This window comes from Chionomys nivalis, chromosome 8 (assembly GCF_950005125.1).
Source record: "Chionomys nivalis chromosome 8, mChiNiv1.1, whole genome shotgun sequence".
Classification (NCBI taxonomy): Eukaryota; Metazoa; Chordata; class Mammalia; order Rodentia; family Cricetidae; genus Chionomys; species Chionomys nivalis.
In genome coordinates, this window is record NC_080093.1 from 83,179,409 (window position 1) to 83,206,883 (window position 27,475).

The 27,475-nt window shown below is 44.2% G+C and overlaps 1 protein-coding gene across 1 annotated transcript in view; it reads right to left on the reverse strand.

The window, feature by feature from the left end:
* Positions 1-27,475, reverse strand: part of Spon1 (spondin 1) — a 302,789-nt gene that overhangs the window by 217,422 nt on the left and 57,892 nt on the right. The window contains exon 3 of the mRNA XM_057778046.1: positions 6,356-6,489. Coding sequence (XP_057634029.1) covers positions 6,356-6,489 — 134 coding nt within the window. The remainder of the gene's footprint in view (positions 1-6,355; positions 6,490-27,475) is intronic.

The window sequence follows — 27,475 nt, forward strand, 5'->3', positions numbered from 1 at the left end:
GCATTCACCTCCAAATCCTCATTATGATTCCGGCTCTGATGCTCTTCTGCCTGGAGTAACCTCTTCCCATACATTTGCCCAGACGACTCATCATTGCCACCGAGACATAACTGCTGATATTTCCAAGAAGCTCTCGTGATTTCATTTCCCAGCCATCTTCTCTCTAAATTCTAACCATGCTGAGCTTGTCCCTCTTTTTGTCTTGGGGTTGCTAATTTTTGCATACATGTTTTTATTTATACCACAGCTAGGCTAAAAGTGTTTTTGCAAGTTGGGATCATTATTTACATTCTAAGTTGAGTTTTTCTCAGTTTTCTGGTATACAGTTTTGGTATCTGGCAGGTGCACTGGCTGGTTGGTCTTGCAAACGCTACCTTCAACATGAAAAGCAAAGAAACTGACCCAGCCAGCCAGAGTCTCCCTGTACTTTACTGATGACATCAACTTGAAACTTTTTCTAACCACATAAAATACTTTAAAATAAAATATGGTGCATTCCCATTAAAATCAAAACACAAAAGAACAAAAGGTATAAGCATTCATTATTATAGTTTTCAGATATCAACAATTATACTCAACCTCTAAAGAATGCAAGAACAAACCTTTAGAAAGACTGAGAAAATGTAGTATTGTCTAAGTCAAAAACTCTAGTCAATAAGAACGGTGAGTAATCAGAAAGAATAACCAGGTAACTGACCAGATTCATGAAAGCTGTGGAGTCTATTACTGTAACTATGTAAAGACACATTACATTTGTGTATGCTATATTTGTTTACTCCAAAGATGTGTGGCTGTTTTACCTGGCCTGCCTAAGGCACCTGATAGGTTTAATAAAAAGCTAAATGGCCAATAGCTGGGCAGTAAAGGGGTAGGCGGGGCTGGTGGGCACAGAGAGTAAGTAGGAAAGAAGGAAAGGAATAGAAGAACGGAGGAGAAAGAACTGGAGATGCCTGGGGCTAGCCAGGCAACTGCCTGCCAGCCAGCCAGTCAGACATGGAGTAGGACATGCAGAAGGAAAGAAAGGTAAAATCCCTGAGGCAAAACATAGAGGAAGAGAAACAGGTTAAGTTATAAGAGCTAGTGGGATGAGCATAAACTAAGGCCGAGCATTCATGATTAATAATAAGTCTCCATGTTATGATTTGGGAGCTAGTGGGTAGCCCCCCAGAAAAGCCTGCTATGAAGAACAACAAAATTCAAAGTTGTCCATGGAGGAAAAGCCTGCATAGAATGCATGGTTTAATTAAAGAAAACCCACAAGACTTTGTGGAAGATAAGAGACCTGCTTAAGTAGGCAGATGTCCTGGTTTTGATTGGAAAACACATAGCAGGGAAGGTGGCTTTCCCAATATTAAACTATTAATTTAGTGTAGCATCATTCAAAATCCCAACATCGAGTTTTATTGGACAGAGCACACTTACATGATTCACCTGGAATATGAGTCTGCTTGAATAACCACACGCACTTCGAATGCTGAGAAGATTAACTTGTCACCAAAACAGAATTATGCTAAAAACGGCACAGGACTCATAAAGGGAAGACAAGATGAAAAGAGCAGCCGAATGGAGGAGAGATATGCAGTAGCAGTCCACGCCATTGGGAAAAGAATGAACCAGTCAACAAATGGACGGGGGACTGCTAACTCTGCTTTGTCAAGAAGACTGCTTTCCGATTCCCTTCTGTGCTGCCGTCTCCAGGTTGCGCCTCCAGAGAGCTACCCAGCTCTCCACCCTTGGGCTTCACTTGGATAAATGCTCTTTATGAACCACTTACATGGGCTCTGGGACCTCTGTGCAGGCCAAAGGGGAAACCCAGAGGGAAACCACGCAAGAGGGCCGGAGTGTCTGTGGGGTTCCTTCAGGCTAGGTGCTTCTCTAAAGGAAGGCCTCAGCTCCTGTCAGGAGTGAACATTCTCCCACCTTCCCCCAACTCCCTTTGTGCCTCAGGCACCTGCGTGATATCAGTCTCCCTCCATTGTCATTCTTCCATAGAGATGTTTCTCACAACTTTCCAGCTTTCCTCTGGTTCCTCATTTTGTGCTGAGCAGACCATGAATTTCCTGTTGTGGCCTACTGATACCATGTCATTAACAAACTCAAATTCTAGGAAGACAAAAGGTCTAAGCCTATTTTAAAATCTTTAAGAATATAAATATGAAATATATTTATAACCTTGGGTATAGAAAATCTATTTTTTGATTAAGATGTAAAACTTAAATTCCTAAGGGAAAGCACAGATGCATATTTTTAATCAAAATGTCAAGCTTTTTTGGGGCATTTGTATGTATGTAGAGAGAGACGGAGGGACAGAGATGAGTATTCACATATGTGGGGGCATAATGTATGTGCAAGCGTGAGTACACATGTGAGTATATGTGTGAAAGCCAGAAGTTGACATTGAGTGTCTCACATGGTTGCTTTTAACCTTACATATTGAGGCAGGGTCTCTTGATGATCTTGCCCATTCAATTGGTCTCACTACCCAGCTTGCTCCAGAGAGCCTTTGCTTATTCCTCCAGAAGTGCTGTACCCTGTCAGTTGTATTTTAATAAAATGCTGATTGGCCAGTAGCCAGGCAGGAAGTATAGGTGGGCCAACCAGGCAGGAAGTATAAGCAGGGCAATGAGAATTCTAGGAAGAGGAAAGACTCAGTCTGCAGTTGTCACCCAGACAGACACAGAGCAAGCAAGATGTGACTGCCTCACTGAAGAAGGTACCAAGCCACGTGGCTAACACAGACAAGAATTAAGGGCTAATATAAGTTATAAGAGTTAATAAGAAGCCTGAGCTACTAGGCCAACAAGTTTATAATTAATATAGGCCTCTCTGTGCTTATTTGGGACTAAATGGATGTAGGACCTGGTGGGACAGAAAACTCGGTCAACACAGAGGACTGCAATAATGGGGAGAGGGGCTGTCATACCCACAAAGCAATTACGTGGGTACTGAAGATGCAAACTCCAGTCTGCATTAATAGTACAAAAGTAGCAAGTAAATTAACCTGAGATATTATTTTGATTCTCACACAGAAGGCTCTTGAAATTGGTAATGTCAGGGACTACTAAGCAGGTAAGGTTATAGGCTCTGTCGCTAATTTTGAGGACCATATGGCAGTGTCTGTAGAAATCATTAATATACATTTCTTATGACCCTGTGATTTGTCATCTGCTGTGAATAAAAATTTGAATATTTACTCAAAAAGGCATGCACTTGGTTGTCTATTATAGATCATTGATTGTAGCAGGGAAAGAAAAGAGACCGTGAGAGAACTGGATGTGAACTTCTCAGAGCGTGATTCGCACATTCATACCACAGATAATATACAGTAGCTTAAAAATCAACTATAAATACACATATTCTGATCCAGACCTGCTTCTGCTAAGTTCTCCCGAGTGAGCACCCATTCAAGTTCAGGGTATTAATGCATGCTCCACGTACCTTCAGAATGTAAGTGAACACACACAACTTTAAAGCACACCCACAAAGCTGATATCGATTGCTGGCTTCACGTGAGGAATGTTGGGAATATTTGAGGAGACTGTAGAGGGTTTTTCAATTTTTCTGTATTCTAATAATTATTTTCTGTACCTCACTTCTTTTTGTGTTGCTTAAAAGTTTACAATGTAACTGTGTTTACATCTCACTTATAGAATTATAAGGTTTTAAATAAAGCACTGTGGCTAAGATATAATTCCCTCAGGTGAAAGGAAGAGTAAAGACTCTCAAGTTGCCTTGCTCCAGGGAGCCTGTCTCCTCCTGTGTGAGTTAGCAATGCAGGTCAATTAGCCCAAGCCTGCAAGGTAGCTGGATGTGCAGCTGAGTTCCTGACATGCAGAAAACATTGCCTGGTTGTTTTCTCTTCCCCGTTTGACCTGTGAGACGGTGCAGGGCTGAAACCCTCCAATGCCCAAAAAAGTAGGCAAATAAGAGCTCAGTTACATTTGTCAGAGGAGTGAATGAACAGGCCACATATGTTCATTGTTAAAACAGAAAAACGTACATTCGCATATGTTGACTGTCAGTGGGTAAACAAAGGATGCCTTTCTGGATTCCACCAGAAGATCAAATGGCTCTGGTTTGCAAAAACAAGAAAGAAAAGAAAACCAAGATGTGGGGCCAGATGAACAAGGGCTTTGAGAACAGAGAGACTTGTGACCCAGCGGACTGCTTCCAAGCTTCATCTTTAGAGCCCAGGCTCTATGAAGGGACCAGGCTACCATGGATTAGGGATCTGGGTACTAGAATGTCAAGCCTGGAACCCAGCCTCCAAGCTGAGGGACTGAATATACATAAAGACGGTATGTGACAGGAATTGTGGGAACCTGCTACCCCACATCCTGACCAGCTCCTCGGGACTTACCTGTTGACTGCCAAGTCTCCCCTTTCCCATTACCTCCTCTATTCTCAATTGAGGACCAACTAGAGAATCCAAATGTACCCTCTACACTAACCATATAGGATGTTTCCCTTCCAGTCAGCCTGTCACCAGCTTCCCCATGGCAACAACCTCCCAACAGAGTGGACCTGAAGCCATTCACACACACACACACACACACACACACACACACACACACTCATACCTCCACATCCACCCTGGGGGCTGTGCCCGCCCCCTCCTGCCTTTCACTCTCTAAGGAAAGCCTGTGATGGCAACTGACTCCCCTGGGGTACAGTCAGCTGCAGCGGGCACTGCCTCCCTTCTCAGTGGTCTTTGCTTAGTCCCTCAAGGCCCACATTTCAACCAGCACACGCTTAGTATTGTGATTTATAGATGTGATTTCATTTTTTAAAAAAATCCTACAGCTTGAGTTTTTAGACCATCAGTGTACATAAGGGCTAAGAGTTAAGCGTGTCAAGAAGTCGGGGGAAAGATGTTCAGCGTGTGTTCAACTAAGGGAGGAGGATATGATGTGTCAGCGGAGGGAGGCCAGAAAGATGAGGCTGAGTTTAGCAATAGACAGGTGTTTCCAGAGGCCTCTGTGGGTTTCTTTTCCATTGGCCAGCTGTAGCTGAAGTTACGGGAGACCCTGTTATCAGCCGCTCTTGGAGGTGGGTGGGCTAGACCAATCGCAGTGTGGGGTCTACATATCCACATTTATCAACTGAAGCAAATTCACAGGAAAGGCCTTTGGGGATTCAGGACAGAACGTGGCTGGAAAAGTTCAATCCCCCACCTCCATGAAAAAGATCACGTACATATTTTTTGAGAAAAGGGTCTCTTGTCTTATGTGGTCCAGGGTGAGCTGGATCTCTCTATGTAGATGAAGCTGACCTTCAACTTCTGATTTTCCTGGCTCTACTTTCTAAGTGCTGGGATTACAAGTACGTGCCAACATACTGAACCAAGTAGTAAATAACGTCTTAGATGTTTGACTTGGAGTCCCGCCATCTGCTCATGACCGTTTGTACGTCTGAAATCCTAAAAGTCTTGACATCGATCGAAATGGGCCTTTAAACCTACTTCAAAGAACTGGTTCCATAAGATAAAAGATTTAAAAGGGGCTTTCCCATCAGGTAAGTTTGGGACACACCACTGAAATGATAAAGAGTTTGGCTTGTTTGTTAGCTTTTGGTAGGACTTTGCAAAGCCTTCAACCATGCTAGTATGCTATCGGTATGTAAGGTGGAGATCCAGTACACAGCATCTAAAATGTATTTGACTGCAGAAATAACTGTCCTCCCCATCGGTTTATATCTCAAAGAGCATCACCTTGTGGTTCATAAGCTGGAGATGCAGCTGTGAGACAATGCTGCCTTTCAGAGGAAATGATTCTGGCTGGTCAAAGCTCTCCCTGTGGCCACTTACCCAGAGACTGCCTGGGAAGTGATGACAGAGGGCAATTTTATTTGAGACTTGGTCCTGTGTAGCCCAGGCTAGCCTCAAACCTTACTCTGCAGCCAAAGATAACCTTGAGCATCTGCTCCTTCTGCCTCTATCTCTGAGTGCTGGGATTGCAGGTGTGCACTGCTCACGGTGTGTGCAGGGCTAGAGATCCGACCTGACGCCTGATGCGTATTCAGCAAGCCTTTGCAAACCAGGGTGGAAGAAAGGTTTGTAAAGAAGAGCCTGGGCAACTGGAGGTTGCAATTGTGTATTAGGTCAGGCAGAGCACAGTTTAAGGATGCTAGTTAATGGGGATCCTTCAAATTGCAAGGGAAAAAAAACACATTAATTCCAGATGAAGACACCAGGCTTGTATTATTTACCCATGATTCCTTATGCATTTAGCATGGAGAAAATGGAAGACCAGGGAAGGGTTTGCCTGATGCCCCAGAAGCCACACCTCTTCCTGCAGACACACAGGAAATCTCTGATCACCGCAGAAAGGTGGGTGAAGAGGCCATGCTCACTTACTTTAGAATCACACAGCCTGTCCCTGTGGGTGGCGCTATCCAAAACACCTGGATCCGTGTCCTCCTTCGAGGGGTGCTTTCAGTGACCGCCACGGGGCAGTTACTCATAAATTGGGTCTCTTCTTCGTCTATGATCTGTGAAAACCAGAGGAAAATAAACACATTAACACGCAGTGTCCTTCTGGGGGTGGAGAGGGTAACTCTGGGGACTTTGACCTGACTCGATTTTATTTCTAGGCCCATCATTCTGCATTAGCAGCCTCTGATCCCCAGGTCCCAGAGTAGTGCTTGGCACAATGTGATTACAAAGATCTGGCACATCTGTGCTCTCTGGGCCCAGACATTGTGCCAGCACTTGGAGGAACCAGCCCCTAGGTGAAGATCCTGCACAAGACTCCTCAATCACCTACGCATCTCCTGTTCAGAGGTGGAGGAGGAGGGTGTTCCTGGAGCAAACCGAACCTTGTTGAGCTCCATCTTTAGAACTTAACTAAAATGTTAAAACACCCTCATGGAGGAATTGTTAAAAAACACAGAAGTCACCTAGTTTCCTGCAATACCCACCTTTGTAACTTCTACTTATGTCTTCTATTTAATTGGTATTCATATTTTTCCAAATATAATCCCAGTAATGTTGAAGGACACTATAACCAAATAGTAACCATTCGCATTCCTCCAGACTGTGTTAGTTCTTCTGCCTGCGTGTAGAACCCTCTCGAAGAATTAAAGTAAGTGCCTATAGTGAAAGCCATTGTATCCAATTGTGCTTATTATCTTTATTTCTTATTTTTAATTCTTTGACAGTTTCATATGCTTATATAATAACTTTTAGTTAATTTCAGTCCCCATTACCCTTTCTTGTCTCCCTTCCCTCCTCCAAAGAAATCCTCCTTTCCAACAAGTACCTCTCTTGCTTTCCTGGTGTGTGGTGTGTATCCTCTGGGTTTAGTTAGAGCAGCTCACATGAGCATGTGTGGGAAGTTATTTACAGAAAGCACGGGAAACTCATCCGGGGTCAACCTACTGTCTTAGTAAGGGTTACTCTTGCTATGATGAGACACCATGACCAAAAGCAAGCTGGGGAGGAAAGGGTTTATTTGGTTTACACTTCCATATCATCATAGTTGTAGTACTTTGAATGTAATTGGCCCCCATAAGCTCATAGGGAGTGACACTATTAGGAAGTGTGGTCTTGATGGAGTAGGTGTGGCCTTGTTGGAGGAAGTGTGTCACTGTGGGGGAAGAGGGCAGGCTTTGAGGTTGCCTATACTCAAGCTATGTCCAGTGTGGTACACACAGTTGCACCTGCTGCCTGTGGGTCACGATGTAGAACCCTCAGTTCCTTCTCCAGCACCATGCCTGCTACACACCACCATGCTTCCCACCATAATGAAAATGAACCAAACCTCTGAAACCATAAGCTATTCCCAATTAAATATTCTCCTTTATAAGAGTTGCTGTGGCCATGGTGTCTCTTCACAGCAATAGAAACCCAAACTAAGACAACAGTCCATCTTTGAAGGAAGTCAGGACAGGAATTCAAACAGGGCAGGAACCTGGAGTCTGATTCAAAGGCCATGGAGGGGTGCTACTTGCTAGCTTGTTCAACCTGCTTTCTTATAGAACCCAGCACCCCCAGCCTAGAGGTGGCACCACCCATAATGGGCTGGGCCCTCTCCCATTCATCACAAATTATGAAAATGCTCTATAGGCCTGCCTACAGTCAGATTTCAGGGAGGAATTTTCTCAATTAAAGTACTCTCCTCTCAAATGACTGTAACTTATGTCAAGCTGACATAAATCTAGCCAGTACAATGGATCCCTTGCATGCTTGACACATAAACACATCAGTGTGAAGCCACAGCCCCCCTTTTCTTATTCATCCAAAAGAGCACACGTTAATATTAACATCGCAATATGAAATAGTCCAACTTTTAAAAGTCCCAGTCTTTAAAAATTCAAAAACTTGAAAGTTCAAAGTGTCTTTAAAATAACCAAACTCTCATTTAAAATCCAAAGTATTTCTAAACTCCAAAATCTTTTTAAAAGTTTAAAGTCTCTTACCTGTGGGTTCATGTAAAAATCAAAAATAAATTAAATACTTCCTTACTTCAAAAAGTTAAGAACAAGAGCCCAGTTGTAATCTGAACAAAGCACAACCAAACTCCAACTGTATAAATAATCCAACGTCCAGTGTCTGGGGTCCACCCACCATCCTCTGAGTTTCTCTAAAGGTATTGGACCACTTCTCTGGCTCTGCCCCTCTGCGGCACACACAGCTTATCTTTTAGTCTCAGACTGTTTTCCTCCACTGTCCCTGTTCTTCTTGGTAGAATCCTATGTACCAGCATTTCCACCATGCTGGCTTCTTCTGCTGCTCCTGGGTTGCACTTTCACCAACAGCCTCTCCTTGATTCTCTTCAGGGACTCCAACCCTGCCACACAGTGCCAAGCCCCAGCTGCTCTCTCTGAGCCCTTTATGCCTTTAAAACCAGTGCCACCTGGGTGGTTATGATATTACCAAGTTTAGCTACCAGCAGAAGGTACAAACTTGGCTGCTTCTAGTACTCAGTTTTTGAATGTTGACCCGGAGGAGACACTTCCCAGAGGACTTCACCTTGGTGGTGCCCATCTCTTAACCACAGCTGGTTCAGCTCCTGATAATCAGAACCACAGATTCTTACCTCAGAATAGCAAACTGCACTGATAGAGTCATTAAAGGATTTTTAGACTCCTCTGAAAATTCGCAAGCCAGGCCTCAATCATCTGCACTGCTATTGCCATTCTTTTGTTTGTTTTGTTTTTTGTTTTTTTGAGACAGGGCTTCTCTCAAAAACAGTGTAACAGCTCTGGCTGTCCTGGAACTCATTTTGTAGCTTAGTCCAGCCTGGAACTCAGAGATCTGCCTGCCTCTGCCTCCTGAGGGCTGGGATTAAAGGCGTGTGCCACCACTGCTGTCAGCTTTCCACATTCTTGTCTTCCAAGCTCTCACAGAACATTTCACCAAGGTCTGAACATTCATTGGCTTTTCCAGTTCAAAGTTCTAAAGTCCTTCCACAATCCACCCAAAAAACACACAGTCAGGTTGTTACAGAAATACCCCACAGTCCTGGTACCGTAGATTTCTGTCGTGGTTACAGTTACTATTTCTGTGATGAAACACCAAGGCCAAAAGCAAATTGAGAAAGAAAAGGTTTATCAGGCTTACACTTCCGTATCACTGTTCATCATTGAAGGAAGTTAGGACAGGAACTCAAGGAGGACAGGAACCTGGAGGCAGGATGATGTGGGAAGGTCATTTGTCTATCGGTTGCTTTCATTGGTTAATTAATAAAGAAACTGCTTGGCCTGATAGGGCAGAATTTAGCTAGGTGGAGTAGACAGAACAGAATGCTGGAAAGAAGGGAAGTGAGGTCAGACACAGTGGAGCCAGCCGCCAGGTCAGACATGCCGAAACTTTCCCTGTAAGACACCACTTTGTGGTGCTACACAGATTATTAAAAATGGGTTAATCAAGATGTGAGAATTAGCCATTAAGAGACTGGAACTATTGGGCCAGGCAGTGTTTAAAAGAATACAGTTTCCATGTTATTATTTCGGGGCATAAGCTAGCCAGGCAGCCGGGAGCCAGGTGGCAGGAACGCAACCCACAGCTCCCGCTACAGCAGGAGCTGATACAGAGGCCTTGGAGGTGTGCCGCTTACTGGCTTGCTGATCATAGCTTTCTCAGTCTGTTTTCCTATAGAACCCAAACCAGCAGCCCAAAGGTGGCACCACCCACAATGGGCTAAGCTCTCCAACATCAACCACTAATTAAGAAAATGTCCTATAGGCCTGCTTACAGCCAACCAGATCTTACAGAGGCATTTTCTCAATTGAGATTCCCTCCTTCCAGATGACTTTAACTTGTGTCAAGTTGACATAAAACCAGCACAATTCCTGAAAAAAGTTATATGGAACAATTATACTTTAAAAATTTTTTAGATTAAATTATATTTTGTTGAGTTTTTAAAATTTGTTTCTTGAGAATTTCATATATAAGAATTATATCATTTTCACCTCTCTTATTCCTCCTTCAATTCCTCCCATTTCTACCAACTTCCAGCTTCTTCTCAAACATATTCTTTAATTATTACTGTTTTTACATGTGCATATAGATATATAGATATAGATACATGAGCACAATCACCTAGTCTATCTAGTGTTGTTTATATGTATGTGTTTAGTGCTGATTACTTGGGATTAGGTAACCTATCAGGGAACTTGTCCTTGGAGAGTCCTCCTCTCTCAGCAGCCACTAATTGCCTTAAACTCTTCATTTAGGGGTGGGGCCTTGTGAAATTTCCCCATCTGTGTAGGCATATCATTACCTAGGTCTTCTTTAGGTATTTATTGAAATTTTATGGCTGCAGCTGCTTTATTATATATAGGAGTCAGTAACTCTCTGCAGACATCCTGATCCTTGGTTCTTACTCTCTTTCTGCCCCCTCTCCCATGACGTTCCCTGAGCCTTATGGATAGGGGTTGTGTTGTAGATGCATCAGCTGGAGTTGAGCACTTCATGGTCAGTGGTTCTTGCATCATGACCAGTTGTGAGCTTCTGTAATGGTTTCCATTGGCTGCAGAAAGAAGCTTCCTTGATGAATGGTGAGAGCTACTCTTACCTGTGGGTGTTACGTATTTAGAATGCAGTTAGGAAGTATAATCGTTTTAGGAAAGTGGGAATAGTAGGTCCATGGCCTTACCAGCCATGGATGGTTGGCTAATTTGATGGTTCCAGGCAAGAATTTCCCCCGACTGAGTGGGCCTAACGCCCAATAAGACAGCTAGTGGTTACCTCCAAGATGCCACTATTGTACCTGTAGGTATATCTTCTATTCTGATAACTGTTCCAGTTTGTAGGCTTTTCTGTCAAGTATGATTACTAATCACTTTTCTGTTAAGAGTTTTAAATCTATGGTTCCAAGAGCTATGGCTCTGTAGTTTCCTTTTGTGTAATATCTTTGGTTTTGTTAATAAAGTAACACTGTGTTTATAGATGGAGTTAGAAGTGTCCCTCTGCTTCTATCATCCAATAGAACCTATAGACTCGGTGTAATCTCTTACTAAACCTTTTGAAAATATTCACCAGTGACTGTGTCTAGGTTTGGTGTTTTCTGTTTTGAGGGATTATTTATTATTGATTTGATCTCTTTAATAGACATAGGTCTTTTATTCTGATAATACTTTTGGGAAATTATGATTTTTAAGAAATTGAATGGTTTTAATCTAGGTTATAAAATTTGTGGCCATAAGAGTTGTTCACATTATTTACTTAAAATATTTGCAACCCTTGGATATACAGTGATGTCTATTCTTTAGTTCCTATTTCAGTAATCGGTGTCTTTTCTTTCTCAGGCTGACGGAAGGCTATTCAGCTAATTAATCTTTAAAAAGAAGCCATCGGATTTTGGCCTTGTTATCTTTCTCTACTGATCCCATATTTTCAACTTCATTGATTTCTACTGCTTTAAAAATTACTTCCTTTTATTGGAAAATGTCCCAGATTTCATTTGCTACAATATTTCTAGTTTCTTAAGGTAAAACCTCAGACTACTGAGTTTTAGATCTTTATTGAAAAAGATCTTTCAATGCTATAACTTTCTCTCCAAGCACCGTTTTTATAACATCACACATATTTTGATAAGCTGTGTCTTCCTGTTCATTTATTTGAAGTTCTTCTTAGAAATGGGCAATTTACACTCCAAGTGCTTTAGAATTTCAAGCTTTCTGTTATTGGCTTCCTGCTTAATTCTTGTGTAGGCTAAGAATGGGCATTGTGTGATGTCTATTCTTTTAAATTAGTGAAAGCTTGTTTTAGGGCTGGGGTGTGCTCTAGTTTGGCAAATGTACCACGTAAGCCTAAGAATGTGGGATGTACTGTTAACAGGTAAAGTGGCCAGTGATAGCAGTGAGCAGGTGATTCAATTAAGTTCTTGCTACTCTGCCCTCAGCTTCCTGGATCTGTCCTTACCTGCTAGAGGTGTGTTGAAGTCTCAGTTCTGGTAAGGGCTTGACTTTTTCTTGATGTTTTTTCCTTGAACACTTTCAATGCTCTGTGGTCAACTATATAGAAGATTGCTGTATGTTCTTCAAGAACTAGCTTCTTTAAACCTGTGTAATGCTCCACTTGCCAATCGATGTTCTTGCTCTGATGCTGTCTTGGACTAAAAGTCCCATAGCAAGCTGCTCGCTGCTCTCTTTTGATTGACACTAGCATGATGGATCTTTCTCTCATGATCTCTGTCTTTTAACTGGTGGGTTTAGAGCACTGACATTCAATGTGATTAGTGGATTGATTGTACTTATTACTCCTTTCTATGTTTTATCCTTGCTTCCTGTCCATTTTTCTCTTTCACTCTTTTTCTTGCTTTTGTGACTATACCCAGTCACAAAACATTTTATTCCATTTTCTCTCCCCTCTTAGCTGCACACTTTTAATTCGTTTTTAAAAAATCATTTTAGAGGCTGGAGAGATAGATCAGTGGGTAAGAACATCTTCTTTAAAAGGATTAGGACCTGAGCTCAGATCCCAAGCACACATATCTGTAACCTTAGCCTGGGGAGTAATAGAGAGATGGATTCCAGGGCTTGCTGGTCAGCTAGTCCATCTGCAGTGGAGAGCTCTCGATGAAAATGAGAGACATTGGCAACAATATAAGGCGGAGAGTAGACACCTGTCAACCACTGACCTCCCGATGTGTGCATGTATGGGCACTTTCACACACACACACACATACATATGTACACATGCACGTGTATGTACCACATATGCCAAAAATGAAAATAAAAGCCATTTTCAATAGCTATCTTTCAGTTTGCAGCATACATTCAGAGTTAATCAAATTACCGCAGACTACTTCACGGTGCTATAAGTGCCCTGTATTAACAAAATGTTCCCAATTCCTTCTCCCATCCTCTTATGTCATTATTGTCAAGAATTTCGCTTAAACACAAGCTTGCATATGAACACCTGGTGCGACTGCATGCGCGGCACACACGCACGCACACACACACACACACACACACCTTTAGTACATTGCTTATTTTATTCCGAACAAGTTGTCACCTGTTAGATCAATGAAGACAAAGGAGTTTTTTTTTTTTCTGATGTTCTTCTAAGCTAAATTATCTGCCTTCTTTTTGAATACCTTTTAAAACCATTTTTAGAAATGTAATTCTAACTGGAAACAAACACCCTCCATTTTTATTTATCTGAAAAAGCCTTTATTTCTTCACTCTTTGAGGATAATTTTGCAGGGTACAGAATTCTAGGTTTGGAGTTCTGTTCTCTCTCTCTCTCTCTCTCTCTCTCTCTCTCCCTTGCTCCCCTCCCTCTCTCTCAACATTTAAAACACTCTCCCCCTTCATTCTTTTCTTATTTTCTACTTTCCTTTGGTCTGTTGTTATATTGGTTTTGCTTGCTTGTTTCTTTTTTTTTTTTTTTTTTTTTTTTTTTTTTTTTTTTTTTGCTTGTTTCTTTTTAAGACAAGGTCTGGTTATTTGGCTCAGGCTGGCCTAAGATGTCCTGTTTCTGCTTCCTAGGTCTGGGATGCAGTACCCAACTTTAATTATAAGTCACTCTCTTCCCTTTTCCTCTTGGTTCCTCCTGCTCATATTCTCATTATACACATTTTGTACCTTTTGTGCTCATTCCAAAGTTCTTAGATACTGTGTTTCCCCCCATTTTCTCTCTCTATTTTCTCTTTTCTGAGTTCCCAAAGATGCATCTCCAAGCTCAGAGATTCCTTCCTCAGTCATGCTGTCTTCTAGCAAGCCCACCAAAGGCATTCTTCATTTCTGTGACACTGTCTTTGATTGCGAGCCTTTGCAAACTCTAGGGACCAGATTTCCATGGCTGTCTCACCCCCTGCTTACATTCCCCATCTGTGCTTACACGTTGTCCTCTTGACATTTTAATTGTCCTGTTGTAAAATTCCTACCCTAATTCCAAAACTTCCTGCCACTTCTGACTCTGCCCTGATGCTGCTCATTCTCTTTGAACTGTGTTTTTATCCTTTAATGGACATTATCCTTTCCTGTTGGAAGTCAGATGTAATAGATGGGGTCCATGCAGCTGCTAAGCATAGGGCTTTTGTGGGCTGCGCGGGGGGAGGGGGGGGGGATGGGAGTGGTCTCCAGTCCCGTGGCTGGGACTCTGTCCTTCGGTGAGTCGGTGACCCTGGCCTAGGAACTTCATCTGAGCGTCTCAGTTTTCCTCTCTCGCTGGAACAGAGGTGTAGAGAAGGGCATTTCTCATGCCTAGAGCTGGCATAGCTCAGCCTACCGACAGGCATGGTAATGAGAAGAATACTTGACTATTATAAAATACTGGAAGCATGAGACATTTTCCTCCAGTTTCCATTGTGAGAGCATGGTAGACCTTCTGGTGTTAAACTCATGAAGATGCTGGGACTTTCTAAGGCTTGCTTATCCCTGATGTTTGTAGAGAAACCTCCTGGAAAGATGTGCAGGAAGCCCCCAGTAATTCATCTGTCATGGGGCAGGTTTTTCCTGCCCTAGCCAAGGTTCCCATGAAGGTCTTTGTTAAGTGGTGATTCTGTGGATTTGCTTGCCTGCCTCTTTGACACCAGGGGCAGCAATTAGCCCTTCTGCGTGGTCCTTTCAGGCGGTAATAGTGAAATACTCTAGGCCAGGGCTAGTGAGGACTAGTGGTATAGTTCTTACTGATCTTGGCTGGGAGCCAAGGTTAAGGGGCTGTTCGCCACAGAGGGCGCTACTGCATCACATCCTCACACAGAGGGGACAAATAAGCCCCCTCCGGCCTCTTGTGAAGGGGCATGAATCAATTCCTGGTGGCTCCCGCCCTCCTCATCCAATCACACTGATGTCTATCTTCTAAAACAGACAAGCTGGCGAACAGGAGCGAGCATATGTGCTTTCAGGGGTCACAACCACTCAGAGGCTGGTACCCTGTGGCCTCTTTTATCTGCAAGTCCCCAAAAGACTTGTTGGTGCTTCTGTTCATTCAGAGTGGCACCTTTCAGCTCCTGACACGCCACGCCTCCTCCGCTTAATGGCACTTCCTCTGCTTTTTCCCCACTTTTCTTTTCATGCAGAGTGACCTTGTAATTTATTATCCAAATTAAATACTCTTTTTAGGGTACTCTTTGCAGAGCTGGGGATCAAATCCAGGCTCTTCCACATGTTCAGCAAGCATTCTACCACTGAACAAGACTCCCCATCCCCAGAGCTGCAATTAATGGTTCTGAAACAACAAACCAAACCAAACTTTCTCAGTCAGTGTCAGTAATCTTAACATGCACCAGGTCCCCCCAAACTCATTTGTTTCTGGGCTTTCTAGTCTGCTTCCCATGCTACCATCCCCAAACTGTATTATAATATATTCTGACATCTAGAAAGTGATGGTGGGTCTCCCTTCCTTGCTCAACTTTATGCCTATGCTAGCTACTTGTGTTGCTATTCCTGAAGGGTATATGCAAGCCCCCTATGCTGTGGTTATTTTGTCTTTCTAGTATAATCGAAATCTTTGTGCCGTCTCACAGAACTTTGGGATCTGGTCAGTGAAGTCCAGTCTCATTGTCTCCAACCCCAGCTCTGCCCTGTCACACTGCCGCACACATATGCCGAATGCAGCCTCCTTCCCAGTCACAACAGAGGTTTAAAATACCTTCTCTCTCTCACTTGTCCTTTCGCTTTGCAGAAACAGCCCAGCTCTTATCGGGGAAACCCTCTCTTTCCCAGGCATTGCCACCCCGCTCCCCTCACTTCTGTGTTGACAGAGACACACTCCTTCTTCCTCGTGTCTGCTTTGTTTCCTGACACCAACACTTGTCCCCTTTCTCCAGATTCAACATTTGCTGCAACCAAAGTCCTTCCTGTGACCCTTTTAAGCACCCCACTCTCCCATTTCAAAGTTTAAAGATTCTCCCTCAGCCCTCCATACCCCAGTCACTTTACCGTTCTCCTCTCCGTCGTAATCAAATCACCCAACAACTTGACTGAACCAACTGGCTTCACCTCCTCCTCACTCTTGACCCAGTCCTGTGTATTTTCAGTTCATACCATTGAAGGGCCTCTAGCTACACCTCCTGCAACGCTTAACTCAACAGATCCTTTGTCCTGGTTCTTACCACACCACTACCCCAACCCTGCCTTGTGGCTTATCTTCATCTTGTTCTCTCTCCTACACCTAGCCTGACCTTCCCCATCCACTCTTTTTTTCCTTTCTCTGCCTACTCACCTTCCTCTACGGCCTTCAATGGGCTCAAGGCTTGGTCTTAAACACTTTTTAGATCCTCCTTTAGTCTCTCTGCAGGTGTTCCCATTCAACCCCTGACTTTAATTATTACCTTCGTGGAAGGATTTTTGAGTTGACATTTCCCATCTTGGCAGCCTTACTGAGCTCCATGTTCAAGCTTCTGTCTTCTAGTTCTGGTTACTTTGGGATTTACTTAACCCCCATCTCCCGAAAAAGTACCAGCTCAAAGCCACCTTACTAATAACTGACCTAATCACTTTCCCTCTGATCTGGTCTTGCTCCAATTGTGCAATCTAGAAACAACAGGTGTTCTTCTTGGCTCGCCATTGCTTGCCCCCCTCCCCTGCACCCACATTCTATTTTACCTCCTGGAGGGTGGAGGGCACTTGTGTTTCTGCCCCCATCCTCACGATTGCCCAGGTTAAACTGGGCAAATCTAGACCCATTCTCTTGCCTCGCTCTGAGCTTTTCCATCCCGAAAGCCAAAGGAACCTTTGAAATCCACAGAAAAAGCTTTAAAGTCTTCCTCCTAACGTCAGCACAGCTTTTCCAGGCTCCAGAATGGGACTAAGGGCTCTGACAGAGTCTGTTCTGCCCTCCCACCCCAAAGCCCAGCTCTGCTCCATCTCTCTACTGGGTTTCTGTTTTTGGCTTCTCTGCTTGTGTGCTTCCTCCTGCCAAAGCCTGGTCAATTCCCACTTCCTGGGCCTCTTTAAAAATCCACATTTCCTCAGGACTTAGCATGGTGCCTGGCACATAGCAGATGTGTCCTTAAGAACGATGTGTGCAGCCAGCCTCCGGATCAGTGGGGAACCGGTTCCAGCAATGTGCGGAACTGCACAGCACGTACATGTAATGCATGCATATCCTGCCGGTAGTACCTACAGCATGGAAATCAACAATGCAGCCTATTGTTTAGAAAACAGTAACAAGCCCGCATATATTTTAAGAATTTATTTAAAAGATAAAGTATTTTTTACTTCAGTTGGCGCAGACATAGAGAACTAACTGAACTTGCCTCGTCCTTTCGGTTCAAGGTTACTCTGTCTACGTCTTGGCTACAGTCTCTGCCTGAGCTCCGTCCATGGCAATTCCCTGGGCTTCTGCCTTGGTGAGTTGTTTTCCCAGATACTGTTAATGACCTTGACACTAGTAATAGTTGTGTTCTTAGGGCTTCCTTCTGGTAAGAGACTGTACGTGCATAATTCCCATTCCCCTCAGACACTGAAAAAGAAGCAATATTGGGGAAGCCACTAGAATGTAGATGGTGAGGTCAGCTGCTCCACGCTCCACGGTGGCGGAGACTGGACTGGAGTGCAGGTCTCCTTGACTGGAATACCCATTTCTTCCTCCTGTGGCATTATCTATCCCTCATATGCCAGACAAGAAGTTTCTTTCTAGTCTAGCTTTGTCCCATGAATCCACAAACATGAGAGAAACCCTAGACAGCAAAACACTCCTACCCAAAACACCAAGTACTTAATTCACACAAACAACACTTTTGCTTTATATTTTCCTAAAGGGTACTTGGCACCCCTAAACGATGTGAGTTTCTTGGGTTTGCACAAATGAGACTCCCTGTGTTCATTGTCACAGAGAACTTCTGAAGGTCCCTTGAGCCCTACGCCTTTAAAGTCCGTGGGAGGAATCTGGTTGAACATGCTGGGAAAGTCAGAAACATCAAATATTTAATAAGAATCTACTGTCCACTGGGTATCTAACACGCTCATATCATTGTACCCTTCATGCAAAGCTTGGTGAGATTTGGTCTGGATTCTGATCCAAAGTTCTCTAAACCCAAGGCTTCATTTGGTCCAACTGAACCCTGACACAGACTCTAGCTGGGGAGAAGATTAAGGCCCCTGGCCCAGAACTGAAACAACAAAGAATGTTTTCCAAGCTACAGAAGCCACCTCAGGTAAATCTGGCTGTTTATCCTCCATCTCGGTAGCCAGATGGTAATTAAACATGGAACAGAAGGGGCTGTTTCCTTGGATTCAGAGAACACACCCAACAGCTCTCTGCTCCTCAGAAAATACCAGTTTCTTCCAGAACAGCGCTGGATCTACAAGAACCCTTTCTTCTCTCCCTAACCCTAACCGACTTCATGCCCCAGCACTGTCCCTAGCGGACCTGGGAACTCTACCACGCTTGTCACCATCTAAACGACAGTCATTTCAGTCTAGTTTCTTTCCTCAATGCTGAAGAAGAGAAAATTAAAACCTATTACAGTGGGCAGTGTTTGTTGGAAGCGTCACCCCAGTCCCTGGCACCCACATACCCAAAGAGTCTGGAATGTTTGGGTGGAAGCTCCATCCCAAGCCCCCTCCCCTGGGAGTTCCCTCAGTCCAGATTCCACCTCCTAGAAAGCCCACCAAATGGTGGCCGCCTTCCCCAGAGATGCTCAAGACCACTCCCACAGGGTATTTAAATTGTACCCCAGAGAACAAAGACATGGTTTTCCAGTCTTCCTTCCCTGTCTCCTCTCTGGGGGGCTGGAAAGCCATCTGGGAGCATTGGTATCCATTAAAGCTGGGCTTTTGCTAATTTGGTTTGATTTAGTCTGATTTGGATTATTGCGTCAGTGGAGAGTCTTATCAGGGTGCAGAAACTTTTTATCTGGAGGCCCCACCAAGGGGGTATTTTGTTCTCCCACTGGCCCAGGACCACATGGTGGGAAAACACCCTTCTCCCCCACACCTGCTCTCTGCCAGGCTAAGCTCGGCTTCGTGTGGGTAAGTTCTGAGTTCCAAGTCATTGCCTTAGAGGCCCAGGGCCTCACGTGATTTTTGGGCTGTCCTGTGGAAGATGTGGTCATGCCAGGTGCCTGACCTCTTGCTGGGACAAGGACCTGCCTTGCTCTGTGGGGCCCCTTTTTCAGGAGATGTCCTCTTCAAAGTATTTCTCACATCCCTCTGGTTTGTTTTGACCCAAATTCTACCATAGTGGACACATTGCACTAGACTAAGGCTCCTGGCACAGACTTGTGAAATGGATACCTACAATTTGAAGCCTGATCCCCAAATGTCCTTGGGCTGAATTTTACAAAATCTTTTTAAATTGTGGCTATCTGACTTCGTACATCCTTGATGCCTAAAACTTTTTGCTGGTGTGGAAACAATTAAATGAACTCCCCATATGTCCGTGTTTTCTGGATGCTGTGCTCCCCCTCCCCACTGCCTTCCCTGATTCTCACTGTTTGCTGTTTGTCTGCATTCCTGGCATGTGATCTGGTCACAGTGGGATTCTCTCTGCAATGGATCCATTCCCCTGTCCTTCCACTCTAAGCTGCATAGGTGTTCCGTCCTTATGTTCCTGTTCTCCTTTACAGCGTCTGCTGATCTGGCCCTCAATGGGATCATTTGTGTGCTTGCCTGGCCCCTGCAGCCTACTCCAGGATTTTGAAGTTGGTCAGCAGACAGTTTCCTGGAAAAAGTTTTGTTTATCTGTCTGTTAATATCGATGTAAAAATGTGGCCACAGTGTGCTTGTTCTATGTCTCTGTGTGTATGTGTGCTTGTTTTAAAATCTGTAAAACTTGTGACTCCAGATTACAACAGCTCTGGAAAAAAATGCAAACATGTGGATAGTGGCCATTGTTTTTGGTTGAGTTCAAAGTGAAAATCTCAGCGCCATCTTTGGTAAGAGTACCCATGTGCGCTGGACCTACCAAAGAGATGTTCTGTCTCCGATATACTTTGGCTTACTAAATATTCCTTCTAATCTTCTTGCCTTTACTGATATTGGTAAGCTGTAACTAACTGGGTAAACTATATGTCTAAATTTAACTTAAATATCTAATTTAGATATAGTTGACAGGTAATGGTACCTTGATTCTCAAGTGCCTTTACAGATCTGAGGGCATGGCATTTAACAAAAGAGCTTCTTATTCCAGAGACATGCCAGCTCCTGCAGCATTCTATAGCTCCTCCAAGAAGATGCATGGTTGCAGAAGACCTTCTGCCTGGATGCTTGCCTTTGGATATGGCAAAGCCACTCATAGCTCAAAATGCCTTCCACCTCATCAGCTTCCTGGGCATTACACTGGCGGATCAATTGTCTCATCCTATCAAGACAGGTAGACCGAGCCCCACCACCTCAGGAAAATCCATCAGGCCACTTGGGCTTGTCAGCTAAAGGCAAGTACTACTTCCGAGACTGGTGTTTGCCAAAGACTACAGAGAGCCTTGGGATTACCTGCATAACTGAAAAAAGCTGTCTCACTTCTGCTCATGTACTTATTCGTCTTAGATCTGTCTGCTGGCATTTGATGACCTAAGGTACTGGTAACTCATTACTTCATTTGTTAAGTTTCCTGCTAAAAATACAGACACGTATGCCTCTTTAACAGGCTTCATAGTCCAGAATTAACAGGTTTTAGATGTATCTTTAGAGGTTCAGAGTTCCCACTTCCCTTTGTCTTCTAAAATTTTCATGGCTTTTAACCTAAAGCCATAGCCTATTGCTATGACACCAAGATGTAAATCTGTTTCTGCTGTCTTACAGATATCTGCAGGTTTCTGGGAGAAGTTCTGCTAAGCTTTATCAAGAAATCTGGTCTGGTGAAAACTAACAGTCTCCAGAGCCTGTTTTGACCCCACCCAGTTTTGGGCATATTTTACAGGTTACTCCTGTCTGGGCCAAGACCAACCTGCAGAGGGTTCTCCAGATAACCCTAGCACCTACACCAGCTGGTGCTCCTGGGACTTCACCATTGGTACCACCTCTCCAGGCTCAAATGGGCATCTACCCAGCAACTAAAATCTGTTTGAAGGGGCATATCTACTCTATGTCTCACTCATTCATCCTTGCCTCTCCTGTATAACCAGGGCACTTCTCCGTCCCATTCTTTCTGACAGTTAATCGCCCTTCCCATGGATAGCCCATTTATAGGGCTGATAATAACAATCTATTTTTTTCTCTTAGCAACCTTCCTTCTCAGCTCTCTCAAGGAACAGATGCCTGAGGTCTCCAGGATGGCAGTAAACTTGATGCTTCTCCAGCCACACCTCCCACTGAACGTGAACCCACCAACTCCCAACTCTTCCCTCCCCCACATCACGCCATGCCTGCAGGAAGTAGCCAGACTTGAGCTGGTGTGCCCATACCGGAAGATTCTGGAATGTTTGATTGGATGTGTCACTCCAGTCCTTGGCATCCACATACCCAGAGTCTGGAATGTTTGGGCTAAGGCTACACTACAGCCCCTGGCATCCAAATATACAAAGAGTCAGGAATGTTTGGGCAGAAGTTACATCCCAGCACCCTACCCTGGGAGTTCCCTCAGTCCAGACTCCACCTCTGAGAAAGCCCACCAAATGATGATGGGGAGGGGTCCCCAGAGATGCTCAAGGCCACTTCCATGGGCTATTTAAATTGTACCCCAGAGAAAAAACATGGTTTTCTCATCTTCCTTTCCTGTCTCCTTTCTGGGGAGCTGGAAAGCCATCTGGGAGTATTGGTATCCATTAGACCTGGGCTTTTGCTAATTTGGATTGGTTTGGTCTGATTTGGATTATTGCGTCAGCAGAGAGTCTTACTGGGGTGCAGAAACTTTTCAAGCACTTCAATATAATGGTCATTTTTTCCATAATTTATTTTTATTTTATGTTCATTGGTGTTTCTCATGTATGTATGTCTGTATGAAGGTGTCAGATCCCGTGGAAGTGGAGTTACAGACAGGTGTGGGTTGCCATGTGGGTGCTGAGAATTGAACCCAGGTCCTCTGGAAGAGCAGCCAGTACTCTTATTCACTGAACCCTCTCTCCAGTCCAACTATGGTTATTTTTATTTCCTTTTATATGTTTTATAGTTTCTGTATCTTCTATAATGATAATGTATTATGTTAAGTGAAGTTTTTTTTTTTTAAAGCACATCACTAAAACATCCTAAGGTTTGCATTTCTTTTTTATACATAGGTCCAGTCAAAGCTTTTCATATTATTTACAAGTTTAAAGTCATTCTTAGGAGGGTTTGCAGGTAAGCTTGGCTGGCTCCCTATCAGAGGCACAGAGAGCTCACTCTGGGACCAGTCTCCAGCCAGTCAGGTGAGGCAGACACCTACCAAGGTCTCTGTGTACACACAAGGTTTGACTTTCAGAACACTTGTAGATCTATTGCCAAAGCAACTGGCTGAGTGTCTGTCCTGAATAGGCTCTTTCAAGTATTGGGGACATTCTGTCTTTTTCTCTTCAATGATAGTTATTGAACTTGGGTACTGAGTCTCCAGGTCACATCTCCATCCCAGGATATTCAAAGTCACCTTAACATCATGACTTTCCAGGCTTCCAGGACTTTCTGCTGGTCACACGCAACCCTAGCCATGTCCTTCTGGAATGTCAATCAAGCTCCACTTCTGTTCTCAGAGTGTCTGTCCCCTTCTCATCCTATTATCTATCATTCCAGACTCAAATACATAATGTTCATTTCCCAAGTCTATCCCTGGTCCCGTTCCTCAACTCTGATCTGGATTCTTTGTCCTGATGTCTCATGCCACATTCCTAGTCCAGCAAGCATAGCTTTGAGAAGTGCTTGGTACAAGGGCCCAGAGGAAGTCACATGTGTTCAGACAGGTGAGTAGGGTGTGCGACAGCACGCTTACGTGACTGTCATTCAGATGTCCATCTTGGTGACATAATGAACACTTGTGTCAGGGAAGCAGAGCCTCCAGCACAGGGATTAAGCAGAGCAGTCATTCCCCCAGGGTAACTGGAGAAGCATCGATTAATTGAGCAGGAAACTGGCCCTAGAAACATGAACTTGGGGCATAGTTGGCAAGAAGGTTAGAAACGTTGACTCTGTGAGCAACACTGATTTCATCTGCAGGAAGCATGAGGCGTGATTACAAGGACAACACAGCAGCCCAGCAAACGATGCTGGGGTGTCACGGTGATAGGTGTCTGCTGGGGACAGTGTCTCCAAATGGTGATGGTGGCCACTTAAGCAGACGGTCCTGAAGACTTGATTGATCTGAGTTGTGAGTGAACTGAGGCCCGAGGACAAGGCATTAGAATTCCTAAATGTGAATTGCTAAGTCTGGAAGTATTCGGAGCACGGACTGCTACAGATAGGGATCAGAAATGAGGCAAGAAATGCCATGGTACTCACCTCCAACATTTCCTCTGTGGAGAAAGCAGGGGTGAGCACAGCAGAAACTACATGAGTCAGTGTTTTGTGAGTCAGGTGAGGTTGGATTCAAACACCCCTCTGTCACTTTCTGGGCGAATGATTTGGTTAAGCCCCTGAAATGCTCATTCAGTGTTCCTGCAAAATGCAAATATCATGACCCATCTTGCTTGGCTTGAATCAGTTTTTCTAGAGCATCCAACACATAAGCCCTGAGTCTACTGTAACTCCCTCTTCATGGTGGGCACCCTTCTCCTAACCAGGCGTGCTCCACATCTCCGAAAGCAGGAAGTCCCTCAACATCAGGAGTTGACCAATCCGAGAGATGCCCTAAACAGAAGCAGGAATGGCCCTTATTATTACTGCATTAGCAGCGTCAGTTCATTATAGGAAAATCAGAAGGCAGAGAGGACAGGTAAAAGACATTACCTGTGATTGTATCACCCCACAACAGTTACTGACATTTTTGTTTACATCTTTACAGAACACCCCCCCACACACACACATACACCACACATACACACACACCATACATGCCTACATGCATACATACACACACACACCATACATACACACACACATATATACACACATATATACACACACATTTCTAGAATGCAGAGTTATACTGTACTCATAAACTGCCCTTCAATTATCTTGTAACCCACTTTTTCAATCTACAATATATCACAGCCATCTTTCTTTTCCATTCAATATATAATCTTGATTAAACGGTTCATGGTTGAAACATAGTCCACTTTATTTATTTAAATAACAAATGTCAAAATGTTGAGCATATGTCGTGTATAATTTGAGATTGCTGTGATCTTCCTTAATGGCTACATTTTATATCTTTAGGTTTTCTGCATGTGAAGCAAATATAGGTTATTAATGTTGAGTCTGTCTAGGATCAAATCTGAGAGAATCCAAAGAAACTAATCATATTCACCAAATTGCCTATTTCTAGTTTATTGCGGGAGCCTTTCTAAGGTTTATTTTATCCAGGTGAGTGTTTTGCCTGAATGTATGTCTGTGCACCAGACATGTGCAGTTCTCTCAGAGATCAGAAGGGAGTGCTAGGTCTCCTGGTATGACAGCACCACGTGGTTGCTGGGAATGGAACCCAAGTCCTCTGCAAGAGCAATCAATGCTCTTAACTGCTGAGCCGTTGTTCCAGCCCTCAGCACCTGAGATTTATTGTTGTTTGCTTGTTTTGTTGTTTTTGTTTGAACACAATGGGTGGAAAGACAGATACTTCTGTCTTTTATTAAGGAGCTTTCAAAGTCGATTTCTTAAAATTAAAGATTGTGCTTGTATTACTCCAACAAGTAAGATCTTTATGGAAAAGTTTAGAGAGACAGAAAAGTAAAGGAGACATAACCCCCACTGTTTCAAAAGTTTAGTTTGTTTCCTTGTAGCCTTTTCTCCATCTGTGCTTGGAAATTTGAAACAAGCTGTGTTTGTTTTGTGTGTGTGCTAGGAACCTCAACACTTTCACAGGCTCGTCCAAACCCATCAGAAACACAATCTGAAGGTTTGTGCTGTTGGCTTTGGATAGACAGCCTTATTTTTTTTCCTAAGAAAGGGTCTCTGCATGTAGCCCATGCCGCTCTCAAACCGACTACATAGCCCAAAGGGACCTCAAATTCAAGATCCTTGAGCCTCACCTCCCTGCTTTACTGTATTATCCCCAGAGGGGTTATCTAGCTCCCACACAGAAGCACTCTGGGATCTGGCAGGAGGTGATTCACCAACAGGCACTGTCTGTGGCCCCTCTGGAACCCCTGCCTGGACACATAGCTCCCCGAATCCACCAAGGGTTCATTCCCAGAGCCACCAGATCATGTTCGCATTAAAGATGGATGAAACCAGTCTTCTATGCTGTGTGGGCTGCTATACACAAGGAAGCCAACACCACAGGCCCGACTCGGGAGCAGGGCTGGACATGTGGGTGCACTGGGCAGACTAGGAACTTGGCCTCCTTTTACAGTGATGTTCTCTAAATATTTGCCCAACATTCTCTTGGAGGAAGAGGCTGAGTGCTGCGTGGGAGAAGGAGTCTGGAAAGACTGTAGGCTCTGCAGTACTTCTTCTTATGCCCCCAAGCAGAAGCCTGGCTCTGACCCATGCGCTAAACCTCGGAGGCCTGGAGACAGCACCTGCACCAGTTCTTGACATTGGCAAGCTCTGAGGGATGTGGAGAGGGGGTAGGGGTGGGGGTTGCTGCTTCTGCCAACAGGCAGGTGTGTAGGTGTAGGATCTGACGGAGACCAGCAGCCCTTTTCACTGTCAGCACAACTTTCTGGACTGAGCGAGTCTCTTTTCTGTAGAATGGGTGGTAATGACAGTATCCCCTTCTACGGGCTGGAAGGGTTTTAATGAATCAATCAACAAATCACTAAGCGGTCCCTGGCACAAAGCTCTCACCGTGTGTGTTAGAATCACCATGTATTATTATCATAAATACTATCATTATCATTCTCCTGTCATGTTAACTGTCAACAATTCTGGGAAAGATCATTTTCCCATCTCAGTACATTTCCAGACACGTTCTGCTCCTTGTAGACTGGTATCCAGGGCACCATCCATGCTGGCCCACCCCTAAATCCAGTGAAGTTGGGGAGTCTTTGAGCACATGGGCAGCTCCTTTGGACCTGGCACAGGTGTGTGCACGTAGGTAGGAACATAGTGGTTACCTCCTGATATTTCTTTTCATTTTAGTTTTATTTATTTATGCTCTAATTTTATGTGTATGAGTGTTGTGTGTGTGTGTGCTTGTGTGTATGTATGTGTGTGTGTTGCCCATGAGGCCAGACAAAGGTGTTGGGCGAGCTATAGATGGTTGTAAGCACTCATGTCTGTGCTGGGACTCGAACCCAGGTCCTCTGGAAGAGCAACCACGGATGTGTATCTCCAGCCCCTTCCAGATCACTCAGTGTGGCCCCGGAAGAGAAGAGGATATGCACGGAGACTGGAAAATGCTGAGTAGAGATGAAGCTAATTAGCAGGGGTGGGAAATCCTCAAGGGGGTAATAAAAGATCACTCTCTAGAAAAATCTGGAAGAGAGAGCAGAATTCCCCTTCCAACCAGGTGAAATACGCCTCTTGGCATCTTCAGAGGAAGCCTGGGGTGGTGGAGGGAAAATTCAGAAGTTGGAGTGTGAAGATCCTGGATCAGACTTTTGTTTTGGTAACTGAATGGCCCTGATAAAGTTACCCACTTCCGGTGATCCTCCTGCCTCTGCCTTCTTCAGCAAATCCTACCTCTCTATATCTCTGATCTGGCTGATCTGGTGTCCTGATCTGGCTGTGTCTGCCTGCCTGGGTGAGTACCCAGTTACCTCCCATGACTAAGCTCTGTCAGCACCCTCAGTGTCTGAATCCTGGCAAGGGATTGCTATTCATGTTCTGGGGAGATTCTCATTTGCTGAGTGTGAGAGCCAAGGAATCCTAGCAATAGAATCTAGTGTTTACTGGGTCATACCTCACATCGCTCTCAACACTTCACATTTATTTCACATAATTGCCTCACTGACCATGTGAAGTGGGAATAACTCCCTCTCTACAGAGTCAGAAGTGGGGACTAGCAAGCGGGGAGCCTGGGGTCGCACCACACAGGACCAGGTAGCTGGACCCACCTCGCTCACCCTCCGTCTTTCACTTGTAGAGGGGGCTTGTAGTAGTTTCTACTCAGTGCTGATAAGTAGCTTTAAAC